The sequence below is a fragment of the Cervus elaphus genome, chromosome 31 (genome assembly GCF_910594005.1).
Source record: "Cervus elaphus chromosome 31, mCerEla1.1, whole genome shotgun sequence".
NCBI classification, from domain to species: domain Eukaryota; kingdom Metazoa; phylum Chordata; class Mammalia; order Artiodactyla; family Cervidae; genus Cervus; species Cervus elaphus.
This window is the reverse complement of record NC_057845.1, coordinates 41,713,346-41,731,196: the sequence shown is the minus strand read 5'-3', so window position 1 is coordinate 41,731,196 and position 17,851 is coordinate 41,713,346. Positions and strand designations below refer to the sequence as shown.

At 37.0% G+C, this 17,851-nt stretch overlaps 1 protein-coding gene across 1 annotated transcript; it reads right to left on the bottom strand.

The window, feature by feature from the left end:
• Positions 1-7,999: 7,999 nt before the first annotated feature.
• LOC122687537 (olfactory receptor 5K4-like) lies at positions 8,000-8,935 on the bottom strand. The gene has a single exon (XM_043893077.1). It carries the CDS (start codon positions 8,933-8,935, stop codon positions 8,000-8,002), a length of 936 nt encoding a protein of 311 aa, XP_043749012.1.
• Positions 8,936-17,851: the final 8,916 nt, after the last annotated feature.

Here is a 17,851-nt window from a genome sequence, read left to right as displayed (position 1 = left end):
ATGGACTGTAACCTGCCAGGCTCCTCTGTCCATGGGATTCTCCAGGCAAGAATACTGGAGTGGGTAGCCATTTCCTTCTCCAGGGGATTTAACACAATGTTATGTGTCTTTTATATATATATATATATATATATCTGTATGTATGCATAATATTATATATGCATGCATATATTTATATAATCAAAATATCCTACACATTTCATTAATCTGAATTGACTCATCTATTATTTTTCTATTTCAACAAAAATTATGTAAGATTTTCTGAAGTAGATATACAAGTAGATTAAAAGTTTCCCATAACCTTCAGTTTTGAGAGGATCTGTAAGGATCACTGAGTAGTTGAAATCTAACAACAATGAAAAAATGTGTAATAATTCATATAAATATGTATTAGTGGATGCTAATACTAAAAGTAAAAATAAGTAAGAATACTTCCCTTATGTAGCTTACACTGTAAAGTCTTCCAGCACCTCATTTTTGCTTCTTGATATTAAGCCTTAGAATTTCAGAATATAAACCTTGGTCTCAAAAACATTTGGGATTAAAAAACGAAAATCTGGGAGACTACAAAGAGGTCAGAGTCATTAAGTATGTTTCTAACAATGGAAAGTTAAAAATTTCCATCAAATCCTAAGGGATTTCCTGCAATAACATCAGGGTATTTCTGTGGGGAGATTTAATCCATAAACATATAAAAATGACCTGTGAGATAATGAGGTTAAAGCAAATTATCTTCACTAAGGTTACTTAGTGAAGTAACCTAACATCATTCATTGATCACCTTGTTGATTATTATGTAACTGACTTCATTTAAAAATTCTCTTTGATTTACTACCTAAATGTGAAATGAGCAGAAAGAATGTCATATTGACTTGACCTTTCTTTTTTGACAGGGAGAATTAATACAATTCATGAAATATGATTAGATTTTGAGAAAAGGCTAAAAGATGTGGTAGGGTCTTCAGTTTCATTCTGTGAGTTGAATTTGTTCTGCTGTTTTACAAAAATCTCATTGGAGACTCTGATATCATTATGTAACCCCACAAATGAATTACTGTGATGATTCTCCTTTCTTTTCAATTTACCCCAACTGCCTTTATCTTTTTTACCCTGACCCTGTTTTGATTTTTTCCCACTTCATTCCACTAATCATCCTTCAATATAATAATCGGTCAGTCCCATTTCCCCAACCACCATTAGTGTATAACCTTGAGAGGGAGGTGATTTCTCTGTTACTTTCATTTGTATATTTCCTACACCTTGAATAGTATGTGATACTTTGCATCAAATTTTTGTCCCATGAATGAAAAAAATGATATTTACTTGCTCAAGAATTTGAAAATGGTCTGTTTTCAAACAAACTCATTTTCCTTAATTCAGTATTCCAGATGCTCTACATTATCTCTGCATCTTAAACTGAAGCTTGACTTCTCACCTTAGGATACTGGCCATGTTTATCCCTCTGTTGTTCCTTTATGCACCTGTTTCATTAATTTACTCTTAACGTTTCTCTCACCTAACCCCTTCTTTTCTCTCTCCTTTCTATCCTACTAATTCTTGACTCAAATCAGATCTCCATGAGGGACTTTCCTGGGTTATTTAAATTGTTTTTTCATTTTCTTCATTTACAAAATAATTATCTGTTTTTGTAATGCATTTGACACTTTCCCCAAGTGTGACTTTGTGTGTCTTGGTTGAATATATCAGAGAATTGTGTAGTTGAAGCTTCAGTCAGTTCAGTTCAGTTCAGTTGCTCAGTCATGTCCGACTCTTGGGACCCCATGGACTGCAGCACTCCAGGCTTCCATGTTGAACCTTCTTGCATCCTAACATGTTGACTTCAGGTAGAGGCAAAAAGTCTTCCCCAATCATAATACTATTTAGTATAATCATTTAGAAAATGTCTGTCATACCTACCAGAATATAAACTATAAACTATCATTTGTTTTCTCTTTTATTGAAATACAGTTGATTTATGATATTACATTCAGGTCATGTGTACAACATAGTGATTTAATATTCTTATAGGTTATATTACATTTAAAGCTATTATAAAATAATGGCTACTTCTTGTGTTGTACAATATATCCTTCTGCATCTTTATTTTATACATACTAGTTGATCTGAACACAGAGTTCCTAAGAATAGCAAGGAGAGATAAGAAAGCCTTCCTCAGTGATCAATGAAAAGGAAATAGAGGAAAACAATAGAATAAGAAAGATAAGAGACCTCTTCAAGAAAATTAGAGATACCAAGGGAACATTTCATGCAAAGACAGGCACAATAAAGGACAGAAATGGTATGGACCTAACAGAAACAGAAGATATTAAGAAGAGGTGGCAAGAATACATAGAAGAAATATGCAAAAAAGATCTTAATGACCCAAATAACCACGATGGTGTGATGACTCACCTAGAGCCAGACATCCTGGAATGTGAAGTCAAGTGGGCCTTAGGAAGCATCATTGTGAACAAAGCTAGTGGAGGTGATGGAATTCCAGTTGAGCTATTTCAAATCCTGAAAGATGATGCTGTGAAAGTGCTGCATTCAGTATGCCAGCAAACTTGGAAAACTCAGCAGTGGCCATAGGACTGGAAAAGGTCAGTTTTCATTCCAATCCCAAAGAAAGGCAATGCCAAAGAATGTTCAGACTACCACACAATTGCACTCATCTCACACGCTAGCAAAGTAATCCTCAAAATTCTCCAAGCTAGGATTCAACATTGAGTGAGCCGAGAACTTCAGATGTTCAAGCTGGATTTAGACAAGGCAGAGGAAACAGAGATCAAATTGCCAACATCTGTTGGATCATAGAAAAAGCAAGAGAATTCCAGAAAAACATCTGCTTCATTGACTATGCTAAAGCCTTTGGCTGTGTGGATCACAACAAACTGTGAAAAATTCTTAAAGACGTGGTATTATCAGACCACCTTACCTGCCTCCTGTGAAACCTCTATCCAGGTCAAGAAGGAACAGTTAGAAATGGACATGGAACAACAGACTGATTCCAATTGGGAAAGGAGTATGTCAAGCTGTACATGGTCACCCTGCTTAGTTAACTTATATGCAGAGTACATCATGCGAAATGTTGGACTGGATGAAGCCCAAGCTGAAATCAAGATTGCCGGGAGAAATATCAAAAACCTCAGATATGCAGATGACACCACCCTTATGGCAGAAAGTGAAGCAGAACTAAAGAGCCTCTTGATGAAAGTGAAAGAGCAGAAAAGAAAAGCTGACTTAAAATTCTACATTCAAAAAACTAAGATCCTAGCATCCAGTCTCATTTCTTCATGGCAAATAGATGGGGAAACAACGGAAACAGTGACAGACTATTATTTTGGGCTCCAAAATCACTGCAAGTGGTGACTGCAGCAATGAAACTCAAAGTGCTTGTTCCTTGAAAGAAAAGCTATGACCAGCCTAGACAGCATATTAAAAAGCAGAGACATCTCTTTACTGACAAAGTTCTGTATAGTCAAAGCTATGGTTTTTCCAGTTGTCATGTACGGATGTGAGAGTTAGACCATAAAGAAAGCTGAGCACTGAAGAATTGATGCTTTTGAACTGTGGTGTTGGAGAAGACTCTTGAGAGCCCCTTGGACTGCAAGGAGATCAAACCAGTCAACCCTGAAGTAGGTAAGAACCGCGTTCATTACTGAAATTAGGTAATGTTATTTCTTTTATAATATTTCTATGCACTTTTAATAAAAATGTAGATATTTAAGATGTACAACATGATTTAACATATACATAGAACAGTTATTACTCCAGTCAAGCTAACTTACATATCATCCCCTCACATAGTTATCATTTGTGTGTATGATGAATGCACTTAGTCTACCCTTAGCAGTTCTGATTGATTCTTTTTTATATTTTCTAATTCCTTGTTAAAATTCTCATTGTATTCATATATTCTTTCCCCTAATTCAGTTAGCATTATTATTACTAATGCTTTGAACTCCTTATCTGGTAAATCATTTATTTCTGTTTCATTAGTTGTTATTTCATGGATTTTGTCCTGTTATTTTTTTATTTTTTTTTTTTTACAACACATAATTGGGACAAATTTGCCTGTCTCCTCATTTTTTGCTTCACTTTCTTTCTGTGAAATTAGGTGAAACATTTACTTACTTTGGTCTTAAAGTGGTGTCCTTTTGTGGGAGCATGCTTGTACAGTCTGCCTGTGCCTAGTAGAATTGGTGGGAAACCTGCATCTGACTTAGCATTTTCTCTGGATGTCCTGACAGTTATCACGTTGGTAGCAGGCAGGGCGGGAGGTGAGAAGGTTGGAGCCAGAGGTGTCAAGTCTGAGGTAGCTCTGTTCCTTCTATGTGTGGGTTCTCCCCGTCCCAGCACCAGTGCCCACATCCCAGAAGGAAGCAGTGCTGGAGCTGGAGTGGATACTCTACATGGGTCTGGTAAGAGCTATGGTGGTTCTGGGCTTACTCCGAGTTGCAGAATGCTTCTGATGCACTGCCTTCTTAAATACCATTAATTGCTGTCCCACCTCTTTCAGGGGCTTCCCTGATAGTACAGTTGGTAAAGAATGTGCCTGCAATGCAGGAGACTCTGGTTCTGTTCCTGGGTTGGGAAGATCCCCTGGAGAAGGGATAGGCTACCCACTCCAGTATTCTGGCCTGAAGAATTCCATGGACTGTACAGTCCATGGTTTTACAAAGAGTCTGACTGAGCGACTTTCACTTCACTCACCTCTTTCAGATGTGTTCAAGATCCAAGCCTACTCCATCTCTCACAGCTGAGTTTTCCTCTCAGCCACAGCAGCCCTGGCTCTCGCGCAGAGCTATGCCGTAGAACAAGCAGGGATGAAACAAGTGCTCAGTTCAGGGCAGTCATGGGAAATCTGCTTCCTCTATCTCGCTTTGGGAGCAAGCAAGTATATGCATGCTCTTCATAAGCAGTCTAGCTCTCTTACAGCCTTCCTGGTAGTTCTCCTGCTTTTCAAACCAGGTAAGGGGACTCCACTTCTCAGTGTTACAGCCCTGGACTGGAGTACCCAATATGTTGCTCCTACCTCTCACTCGCCAGAAAGTATCGCCACTTGTGTAATCCCTCTTTTCTTCTCTGTCCCCTCTAAGAGGTGCAAGTCCTGATCTGTTCACTTTTCTTACCTTCCTATCTAAGTCAATGTGGCGCTCTCTTACAGCCTTGGTTGGACAAGAGTCTTGTCAGTCTCCGGTTTGTTTTCAGTGAGAGTTACTCTACACATAGATGTATTTTGATGTGTTCATGGTGGGAGATGAGGTCCACACCCTCCTAATTTGCCACATTGATCCCCTAGAACCGTCTTATTTTTATTGTGCAGACTAGATGAGCTAGAAATAGACCTCTTGTGTATGCATGTGTATGTGAGTATATAAACAGAAAGGAGGCATACATATTTAGTAAGAGAAGAGTTAGCTAATAAATGCCGTTTAGCCATAAAGCCAAATTTTAATTTTTACTTCACAACATTATAGAATGAATTCCAGTTGAGTAAAAGTGCTATGTATAAAAACTTAAGGTGGAAAAAAATATGAAGTAAATTTATAGGATATCTCTGAATGAGAGGAGATTTGTAAAGTTTAATACAAATTGAAGAAACAGTTAATCAATTGATGGAAGACTATTAATTAAACAACCTTTTCTTTCCTGATTGGTTTGTTTTGCTCTTCCTGTTTTATTTGGGAATTTACTTTTGGATAATCTCATTTTTTCATTTGTCTATATACTGATTCTTAATTTGCAACCAAATTATTTCAGTTACTGGTACTTCATTATATATTTTAATATATAATACATCAAGTCTGTTTGCTTATTGATTATTATTTTTCTACAAAACTTTTAGAATTAATTTTGCTGCTTTCCCAAAGAAGTCCTCCTTTGATGTTTATTTGAGTTGAATTAAGTTGTGGATTATTTTTGGATTAAACAGCCATGTAAAGTTACATGTTCAATTCATGCCATATACTAAATAGTTTCCAGGAAGAATCAAAGGTCAAATACAAACTATCACACACACAAAAAAGGAGGAAAACAAGGGGGAGGAAAAGGAGAAAAAAAATAGAAAAGTAGGAGAAACAGAAATATTGGCTAATAGAATTTGGATTAAGAAAAGAAATTCTAAACAAAAGTGCCTGAAAGAGATTGTATTTAAAAAAATAATATATCAATTTTATAATTTTATTAATTGTAAATAACACAAACAAGTATGAAAATACTCTCAGCACACAGAGAAATTATTTACCACTAATAGTCACAACATTTTAATATTTTTCTCTATAAACATTGGTACAAATAAATGAGGAAAAAATTAGTAAGACAAAGAGAAAGTGAATAGAAAATTCATAGATGTAAAAATGGCCAGAAAACAAATAAAATATTAATGTATTTCAGCATTACTCAAAAATTAGAACAATAACAAAACTGCCTTCAGTAATATTTTTTAGAATGCTTATTGAGAATATATTATGTAAGTTGCTATTCTGTGTTCCCTAATATATAATATGGTTGATGCCTTCAAAAAGGTGAAGGACCTTAATCATACTTCAGGTTAAAGTAGATCTGAATCTACTGTAGCCACCTTGTTATAATTTGTTGTTAATTACTCTACAAAATGGCTATGTGACTGTGTGTGTGTGTGTTTATTCCTTCTCACTCCTTTTTTCCCCATTCTTGTAATTGGATCTAGATCAAACTTCATTACTTTAAATATAGATCATTGCAAAGTTAGGGGCTTTCCAGGTTGTGCAGTGGTAAAGAATCCGCCTGCCAGTGCAGGAGGTGCAAGAGACTCAGATTTGATCCTTGGATCAAGAAGATTCCCTGGAGTAGGATATGGCAATCCACTCCAATATTCTCGCTGGAAAATTCCATGGACAGAAGATCCTGACGGTCTTCTACAGTCCAAGGGGTTGCAAAGAGTTGGATACGACTTGAGTAAAATAGTTAACTAAGGCAGGTTGATGAGTCCAAGCCTAAGTCTCCTTTAAGGAGAAGGTAAACATTCCTTCTTTTTCACTTTCTTTTGTCTGAAACAAGTAGGCCTTGTAGGCAGCAGTATCACTTGTTCAAGGACATGCCTTTTTTTGAGCTGCAGATGTATGTTACGGGAGAAGGTCTGGGTAAAAACTTCCACAGTCTTGAGCTCTGAGTTAACCTGTTCTTTCTGGCTAATCTTGTGCTGATGTCATCCCAGGATGTGTGTTACAGGAAAGGGTCTGGGCAAAATTCTCATAGCCTTGACACATTTTTGTCTATTCTCAGCAGCTGGTTGAGAAGTACATAAAGCCCTGCCTAAACTAGTGAGGCGGGTACTGTCCTGACCCCTTCCAGTGCCTCTTGCTGGACGTTTTCTCCATCCCTTTTACTTTAATAAATTCTACACAAGGCTCTGAGTGACTGAGACTGTCTTTGGTCCCAGAGTTAAATCTTCTCATTTGGAGACCATGAATCCAGTGGCGCCGTTCACCATAAGCTATCATGAGCGACTGAGCACACGCTCACACGTGCAATTAGTTAGCTTGCTTCTAGTCTCTCTATCCCTCAGACTCATCTACTTGTGTCTACCAGGTCAGTTTTCTGAATAAAAATTATCCTTTCAGTCTGCCAGAAAATTTTAAGTATTTCAAACAGTCTACACAGAATCAGATACAATGTTTTCCTTTAGCTAAACAAGGTACATCAAGGCAGATTCTTCTAAACATTTAATTTTGATTCTTTGTTGAGTTATTAAGTTGAAAACACTGATCTGAGACAATTCTATATGAATAATCTGAGTTGGTAATAAAAGTTATTATTGAGTTTCCTTCTGATTTAGTCTGGTATTTGTGGAATTTAGATTAAGAGCTGCCAGACAATTTTGAATTTCATTCATATATCTTTAAACCAACATAGTCTAATGATTTATAGATTAATACTTTACATAAGAATATATTTTTCATATTCTATATCCCTTAATCTATAAATCATTTTAATAAAATCAGTTTTCCACAGAAGGTTAAGCTTGTTTAAGAATATTATAAGTCCTCATAATTTTTTTCAGAACATTTATCACTTCCTTGTTTCTCAGGCTATAAATAAAAGGGTTTAATAAAGGAATTACTATTGTGTAAAAAATTGCCACTGGTATATCTTTATCCCCTTCTTCAAATGGTCGAATATACATGAGAAGACAAATGTAGAATATTGAGACAGATAGGAAGTGGGATGCACAAGTGGATAAGGCTTTACCTCTCCCTTCTCTGGATTTTATTTTGAAAACAGTGAAAAGAATGTAAACATAAGAAATCAAGACAGTGGCAATGGTAATGATTTGAATTGGCATTGAAAAAATGTATATCATTAGTTCATTAATATAAGGGTCAGTACAGGAAAGTCTATATAGTGGAAGAATGTCACAAAAAAAGTGGTCAATTTGACTAGATCTACAGAAAGTTAACCTCAATAGAAGTCCTACATGAATCACAGAATGCAGGTTACTAGCTATGTAGGCCCCCGTGGTCATCTGAATGCAGAGTTTCTTTGACATCATGGTGTGGTATTGCAGTGGTTTGCAGATGGCCACACAGCGATCATAGGCCATTGCTGCCAGGAGAAAGCAATCTGCAGTTTCAGCAAGGCAGAGAAAATAAAATTGTGCCATGCATTCATAGAGGGAGATCATTCTGTCTTTAGAAAATAAATTCTGTAGCATCTTGGGGGTTATGGCACTGGAGCAACAGAAATCCATCAGAGCGAGGTTACCCAGAAGGATGTACATTGGTGTATGAAGATGACGTTCCCTAAAAATCAATGCCACCAGACCAAGATTGCCCACTGTAGTGATCAGATAGATGGCAAGGAACACCAGGAACAGAAGGGGCTTCAGCTCTGGATGATCTGTAAATCCTTTGAGAATGAATTCAGTTGTCAAAGATTGATTTTCCTTAGCCATTCCTGGCTTTTCAGCTGGGATAGAAATGGCAGAGAAATGAGATTCTAAATTAGAATGTATCTAGTTCTTTCCTCTTGGAGAAGGCAATGGCAACCCACTCCAGTGTTCTTGCCTGGAGAATCCCAGGGTCGGGGGAGCCTGGTTGGTTGCCGTCTATGGGGTCGCACAGAGTCGAACACGACCGAAGCGACTTAGCAGCTGCAGCAGTTCTTTTCTCTAATTTCCCCACATACAAAAAGTAAGAAGCTCATTTTTAATCATCCTGTGCTGTGTCCTGAATACTAGTACATGCATAGTAGATTAAGTCTGTGACAATAAAAGTATCACAGACTGTGTACTGAGGGGTAGTCTAGAAATCCTGTGTAAATTCTCAGGGCAGAAAACATTTTTATGCATGAATTACCTAATGCTGATGTACTAATTCCTGGTTAATATATATAATTTGACATTTCCAAAATTAGCAGACATAAGAAAATTTTATGGTGTTTTTTTTTCTCCAGGAAAAAAAAAGTTTTAAATACAGTCCTATGGGATTGATGTGGTATTTGAAAATAAATTAATTTAGACATTTAAATGTCTAATTTTTAAAACTGCCCAGAATCATAGTTGGCTTTAAAAATTGTTTCTCTTGCTTAGTATCCCTTTACCAAGGGATAAATTTAAAGGAAGACATTTTCAGCCTTTAAGACAGTAAGAATATAGCAATTTTAGAAGTTTTACTAATACGTTAATTTTGTTATCATTTTTATATTTATTTCATCACATTCTGGATCCTACTACTATGGTGATATGGCATGCTGCCTCAAGAAGTTATTATTCCTAATTATTCATTTATCCTAATACTTCCTGTCTTTAGGTTTAACTCCTAAATACATGTTTAACATTATGAGATTATGAGGTTACCAAGTCTCCATTCAAAGTGTTTATATAAATACCTATCTTGTACTCTATTATGAGCTTCCCAGGTGGCTCAGTGGGTAAAGAATTCACCTGCAATGCAGGAGACAGGGATTCGATCCCTGGATCTGGAAGATTCCCTGGAGGAGGGCATGGCAACCCACTCCAGCATTCCTGCCTAGAGAATCCCACGGTTAGAGGAGCCTGGTGGGCTATAGCCCATGGAGACTCAGAGTCGGACACAACTGAAGCGATTGAGCACATCACACACTCTGTTATACCTCTTCTAAGCAACTAATATCATTTTGGCGAATCCCATGGAAGTTCTACGTTTATTATATGATTATGTTTACAAACTCATCATTTCCTTCTAATGCACTATATATTTATTGGAATTCACTGATCACCCAGATTTAGTATAAATTTAATGTAGTTATGTTTAGTTAATATTACAAGAAGGATAAGTTTTAAGGAATGGTAAAGTCATATTTCTTCTTTTCCATAAATTGATAAAATCTTTGGTTTCTGAATTTTTCAAATAAATAATGTTGGAGAAGAACCTGAAAGTTCTTCAAAGTATATTACTTTAAGAACATATTTCATTTAACTTTTTTTCCCTTTCTTGTCTATTCTGAATTTAATACACTGTTTTACTTTTTGTTCACATAGCATCATGAGGTTTTCTGGATCTTTATCACTAGAGGGCTGTAAAATGAGTAAAATATGTTTACCCTTTATAATGTAGGTCTATAACAGTGTTTGAAAAATCTTTCAGAATTAAAGCATTTTATGAAAATTAGTAAAAATATTCAAAGACAACGTTTTATTATTATTTTAGCAATACCTGATGGTGAGTCAACTAAAGTTACTTGTCACGTGGACTGTGGATTAGTTTTCAATAATCATATTTTATAGAGAAGATATTGGATCAGAGTAGTCCTGAGTGAAAACTCATTTTCTCTTCCCCAACTTGAAACATGCATTATTGTGTAAATTAAACTGAATTAGAAGTCAGTTTACTTTATCTCCCAGAATTATTTTACAGAATTGTTTATAGCCTTACCTGTATATCTGCTGATAAGATAGTGGTACTTTTGCAGTCAGAATAGGTACTGTGTCTTGTTATGGCCTTTCATAGTGTCTTCAATTTAGAGAGGAACCAAGAAAATTATTAGATAAAATGAGCAACCAATTAAAAATGCTGACATTTTAGGAAAATGGGTGTTTCTGCATTTTAACATTTTAAATAAATTAGAAATTAGTCCTCATATTTTGAGTTCACTGATAGATATTTTATAGTATCTAATTGGCCACCTGATGTTATTTGTTTTTAGCAAAATTAATATTAAAGCCTTGGTCTTGAAAACATTTGGGAATCAATTATGAAAATTTAGAACACTCCATCCACCAATATGTCAGTGACAATAATTATGTTAGCCTCGGAGCAAAGTAAAAGTTTTCCATTGATTCTAAAGGGATTTCCTTGGCATCTGCATCAGTGTTTCTGCAGAAACTCTTAACCTGAGAGGCGTAGTTCCCAAAACAAAGGTAAACCAGAGAGCATCAATTTAAGATGGATATCTTTTGAAAGTCTTAGGTTAAATCAAATGGCCATCTCTAAAGCTAGCTTAAGGATCATGTTGACTTTTCAAACACTTGATCAAAATAACTGTGATCTAGGTATACAGGGACACAAAGAAGGGCATAACTTAGAGCTAAGAGCAAGCATCTCAAAGAATTCCAATGATTCTTCAAGGAAAAGCTAAATTTCACTAAGCAGAACATGTGTGGTAAGGTGTAATAGGAAGAAACAGCATATTTAAGGAATAGAGAGTAAACTGGGTAGCCAGAGTCTGTGTGTATTCTAGGAATAGGAGGGGCTGAGAGGTTCTGGTTGTAACTAGTTCTGTTTTTGACACCCTCCATATCTCGGTTATACCTCACCGAGATAACTTCTCCTTTCCTAATTACCAAATTCAAATGCATTTTTCAATTATTATCTTAATTCAGTTCAGTTCAGTTCAGTCGCTCAGTCATGTCCAACTCTTTGTGACCCCATGAATCACAGCACGCCAGGCCTCCCTGTCCATCACCAACTCCAGGAGTTTATTCAAACTCATGCCCATTGAGTCGGTGATGCCATCCAGCCATCTCATCCTCTGTCGTCCCCTTCTCCTCCTGCCCCCAATCCCTCCCAGCATCAGGGTCTTTTCCAATGTCAACTCTTCGCATGAGGTGGCCAAAGTATTGGAGTTTCATCTTCAGCATAAGTCCTTCCAATGAACACCCAGGACTGATCTCCTTGAGGCTGGTCTGGTTGGATCTCCTTGCAGTCCAAGGGACTCTCAAGAGTCTTCTCCAACACCACAGTTCAAAAGCATCAATTTTTCAGCGCTCAGCTTTTTTCACAGTCCAACTCTCACATCCATATATGACCACTTGAAAAACCATAGCCTTGACCAGATGGACCTTTGTTGACAAAGTAATGTCTCTGCTTTTTAATATGCTATCTAGGTTGGTCATAACTTTCCTTCTAAGGAGTAAGCGTCTTTTAATTTCATGGCTGCAATCACCATCTGCAGTGATTTTGGATCCCCAAAAAATAAAGTCTGACACTGTTTCTACTGTCTCCCCATCTATTTCCCATGAGGTGATGGGACCAGATGCCATGATCTTAGTTTTCTGAATGTTGAGCTTTAAGCCAACTTTTTCACTATCCTCTTTCACTTTCTTTTTTTTTTTTTTTTTCATTTATTTTTATTAGTTGGAGGCTAATTACTTTACAATATTGTAGTGGTTTTTTTCATACATTGACATGAATTAGCCATGGATTTAGATGTATTCCCCATCCCATCCCCCATCCCACCTCCCTCTCCACCCGATCCCTCTGGGTCTTCCCAGTGTACCAGGTCTGAGCACTTGTCTCATGCATCCCACCTGGGCTGGTGATCTGTTTCACCATAGATAATATACATGTTTCGATGCTGTTCTCTTGAAACATCCCACCCTCGCCTTCTCCCACAGAGTCCAGAAGTCTGTTCTGTACATTTGTGTCTCTTTTTCTGTTTTGCATATAGAGTTATTGTTACCATCTTTCTAAATTCCATATATGTGTGTTAGTATACTGTAATGGTCTTTATCTTTCTGGCTTACTTCACTCTGTATAATGGGCTCCAGTTTCATCCATCTCATTAGGACTGATTCAAATGAATTCTTTTTAATGGCTGAGTAATATTCCATGGTGTATATGTACCACAGCTTCCTTATCCATTCATCTGCTGATGGGCATCTAGGTTGCTTCCATGTCCTGGCTATTATAAACAGTGCTGCGATGAACATTTGGGTGCACGTATCTCTTTCAGATCTGGTTTCCTCGGTGTGTATGCCCAGAAGTGGGATTGCTGGGTCATATGGCAGTTCTATTTCCAGTTTTTTAAGAAATCTCCACACTCTTCTCCATAGCGGCTGTACTAGTTTGCATTCCCACCAACAGTGTAAAAGGGTTCCCTTTTCTCCACACCCTCTCCAGCATTTATTGCTTGTAGACTTTTGGATAGCAGCCATCCTGACTGGCGTGTAATGGTACCTCATTGTGGTTTTGATTTGCATTTCTCTAATAATGAGTGATGTTGAGCATCTTTTCACGTGTTTGTTAGCCATCTGTATGTCTTCTTTGGAGAAATGTCTGTTTAGTTCTTTGGCCCATTTTTTGATTGGGTCATTTATTTTTCTGGAGTTGAGCTGCAGGGGTTGCTTGTATATTTTTGAGATTAATCCTTTGTCTGTTGCTTCATTTGCTTCCTCTTTCACTTTCATCAAGAGGCTTTTTAGTTCCTCTTCACTTTCTGCCATAAGGGTGGTGTCATCTGCATATCTGAGGTTATTGATATTTCTCCCGGCAATCTTGATTCCAGCTTGTGCTTCTTCCAGCCCAGCGTTTCTCATGATGTACTCTGCATATAGGTTAAATAAGCAGGGTGACAATACACAGCCTTGACGTACTCCTTTTCCTATTTGGAACCAGTCTGTTGTTCCATGTCCAGTTGTAACTGTTGCTTCCTGACCTGCATACAGGTTTCTCAAGAGGCAGGTCAGGTGGTCTGGTATTCCCATCTCTTTCAGAATTTTCCACAGTTTATTGTGATCCACACAGTCGAAAGCTTTGGCGTAGTCAATAAAGCAGAAATAGATGTTTTTCTGGAGCTCTCTTGCTTTTTCGATGATCCAGCGGATATTGGCAATTTGATCTCTGGTTCCTCTGCCTTTTCTAAAACCAGCTTGAACATCTGGAAGTTCACGGTTCATGTGTTGCTGAAGCCTGGCTTAGAGAATTTTGAGCATTACTTTACTAGCATGTGAGATTATAATTAGCTATACATTAATAATTAGTCACTGTTGATCACACAGAGAAGGCAATGGCACCCCACTCCGGTACTCTTGCCTGGAAAATCCTATGGATGGAGGAGCCTGGTAGGCTGCGGTCTATGGGGTCACTAAGAGTTGGACACGACTGAGCGTCTTCACTTTCACTTTTCACTTTCATGCATTGGAGAAGGAAATGGCAACCCACTCCAGGGTTCTTGCCTGGAGAATCCCAGGGATGGAGGAGCCTGGTGGGCTACCGTCTATGGGGTCGCACAGAGTCGGACACGACTGAAGTGACTTAGCAGTAGCAATTGATCACACTCTGATACCCATTGCCTCCTCAGGATTCTATGATAATAATTTTTATTCCTGCATCTCTGACTTTTTTCTCAGTGTTATATTAGATCCTCTTTTCCTCACAACTACATATTTGTTTAATTAAAAAAGCCCATCCTTGAGTACATTTAAAAAATCATGGCACTTTGTTTTAAAAAACTATTAATTTAAAGGATTTTTCTTAAAAAAATTTTTTTGATGTAGACCATTTTTAAAGTCTTTATTGAATTTGTTACAATACTGTTTCTGTTTTATGTTTTGTTTTTTTGGCCACAAGTTATGTGGAATTGTAGCTCCTCCACCAGGGATGGAACCCACACCTCTTGCATTGGAAGGTGAAGTCTTAATCCCTTGACTGCCATGAAAGTCCTGTAAAAAGAATTTTTCTAATATTTAGTTTGTAAATTACCATATTCCTTGATGTCAGTCAGCTGTTCTTGCTAACTAATCAGAATGTGTTGAATATATATATATATATATGTATACATTACATATATATATTTAAATGGACCTACACCTCATTGAAATTCTTTGGAATATTTTTTTATGTCCTTCTTTCTCAAAATTACTTTTGCTGTTGGGGTCTTTTTGTGATTTCCACATGAATTGTAAGATTGTTTTTTTCTATTTTGATGAAAACTGCCATTGGGATTTTTATAGGGATTGCATTGAGTCTATAGTTGGCTTTGGGTAGTATGGACGTATTAACAATATTAATTCTTCCAGGTCATGGACATGGGATATTGTTCCATTTTTTTTTTTTTTGCATCTGTTCTAATTTCTCTCATCAACGCCTTATTGTTTTTAGTGTGTAAATCTTTTACCTATTTGTTTCATCTTACTCCTAAGTATATCATTGGGTTTCTTTGTTGTTCTTCATTCAACAGTTATTTATTGAACGCTGTGCCAGATATTGGAGTAGGAAATACAACCCACTCCTGTGTCCTTGCCTGGAAAATTCCATGGACAGAGAAGCCTGGCGGTCTGTGGTCCATGGAGTCACAAAGAGTCGGACATGACTGAGTGACTAAGCATGCACGAATGTGCCAGATATAAAACTGGAGAGACAAGCATTAAACAAAGTTGTGTGAATTGTTTATATTTACAGTTGTGCAATGCAGGAGACCCCGGTTTGATTCCTGGGTCAGGAAGATCCCCTGGAGAAGGGAAAGGCTACCCACTCCAGTACTCTGGCCTGGAGAGTTCCATGGACTGTACAGTCCATAGGGTCGCAAAGAGTCAGACGTGACTGAGCAACTTTCACTTCACTTCACTTCACAATTGTGAAAACGCTACAATGAAGTAGAATAGAATGAAGTAGAAGTAGAATACAATGAAGTAGAATAGAATAAACTTAGCCTTAGCAGGGGAATTGGAGAGAAGGTTTTCTTACCAAAGTATCATTTGAGGTGATGCCGATTAAACAGATTCACAGGAATCAGAAGGAGAGTGAGGAAAGAGATGTGACTTAAACAGGGGTTCAAGATATTCTTGATTTTATACTTTAGAAGTGTTCTCTAGGAATTGGCTAAAGCATCATATTAGACTTAACTCTCTGCTAAAGACTTGTTTAAATTTGAGGGTACACTTGAGAAACAGGAGTGGTAAGCATAAAATTTGGTCCAGTCAGTCCTTATAATTCTCTTTGTTAAACTGCCATATACTGAGTATTATTAGTTGTGTGTTTCATGTCAAGCATGAGCAAGTATTTCTGAAGTTAGTTTTGACACTTTAGGTTGAGTGCCACCAAGAGGGTTGTATGTCATTCTTGGCTCCAGACTTTGTATATTTGTTGTATATTTGTTATATCGTCAGTTGGAACCATTTGAATAAATTTATGTACTATGGATGCTTATAAGGCTGAGTGTTTTGAAATGAAGGATGATTTTATCTGTGCTATAACTTAAATAGGAAAAATTAATTTATTTTAATAGCATTAAAATATATATACAGTATGTATACTTCTGTACACTTCTATACACAGTAAAGTCATGAAAAGTAGTATAAAGACTTCTATACACAGTAAGGTAATGAAGCCTCAAAAGTTTGTTGGGAACACGAAAGCTTCTGGCAATTTGTGCAAAGTTAAATAATAAATGAAAACTTGGTGACAATCATTATCACTGATGTATAGTAGCTGGCAAAAAGGCAGAACACAATAGGTGATCTCATCTAGGTTTTCCCATAGCTAGCAAAGTAATATTATGAATATTTTATTTTTTTACTTTACTTTTTATTGGAGTATAGTTACTTGACAATGTTGTGTTAGTTTATAATGTACAGCAGAGTGAATCAGCCATGTGTACACATATATCCCCTCTTCCTTGGATTTCCTTCCCATTTAGACCCCCACAGAGCATTGAGTCGAGTACCCTGTGCTATACAGTTGATTTTCATTAATTATCTATTTTATAGGTACTAGTGTATATGTAACAATCTCCCAATCCACCCCACACCCTGCTTCCCACCTTGGTATCCATACTCTTGTTCTCTATATTTGTGTCTCTAGTCCTGTTTTGCAAATAAGTTCTTCTATACCATTTTCCTCCCTGGGGAAGGAAATGGCAACCCACTCCAGTGTTCTTGCCTAGAAAATCCCATGGACAGAGGAACCTGGTGGGCTACAGTCCATGGGGTCGCGAAGAGTTGGACATGACTGATAGACTAACATACATACCATTTTCCTAGATTCCACAAGTTAATATACGTGTTAATATATAATATTTGTTTTTCTCTTTCTGACTCCACTCTTGTATGACAGTCTCTAGGTCTATCCACATCTCTGCAAATGGCACAATTTTGTTCTATTTTATGGTTGAGTGGTATTCCATTGAATTTATGTACCACATCTTCATTTTTCATTCCTCTGTTGATTATGTTTAGATTCCTCTCATTCCTGGCTATTGTAAATGGTGTTGCAGTGAACATTGGGGTGCATGTATCTTTTTGAATTTTGGTTTTCTCTGGGTATATGCCCAGGAATGGAATTGCTGAGTCATATGGTAGTTCTATTTTTAGTTTTTTAGGGAACCTTCATACTGTTCTCCATAGTGGCTGTATTGATTTATATCCCCACCATTAGGGTAAGAGGGTTCCTTTTTCTCTACACCCTTTCCAGCATTTATTTGAAGATTTTTGGATGGGTGTGAGGTGATTCCTCATTGTAGTTTTGATTTGCATTTCTCTAATTAGTGATATTGAGCATTTTTTTCATGTGTTTGTTGGCCATGAGCGTGTCTTCTTTGGAGAAATTTCTATTTAGGTCTTCAGCCCATTTTTTGATGGGGTGGTTTGTTTGTGTTTAATATAAAGCTGCAT

Excerpts from the sequence above, each read along its gene's own strand:
- LOC122687537 (XM_043893077.1), bottom strand. The coding sequence starts at position 8,935 with ATGGCTAAGGAAAATCAATCTTTGACAACTGAATTCATTCTCAAAGGA.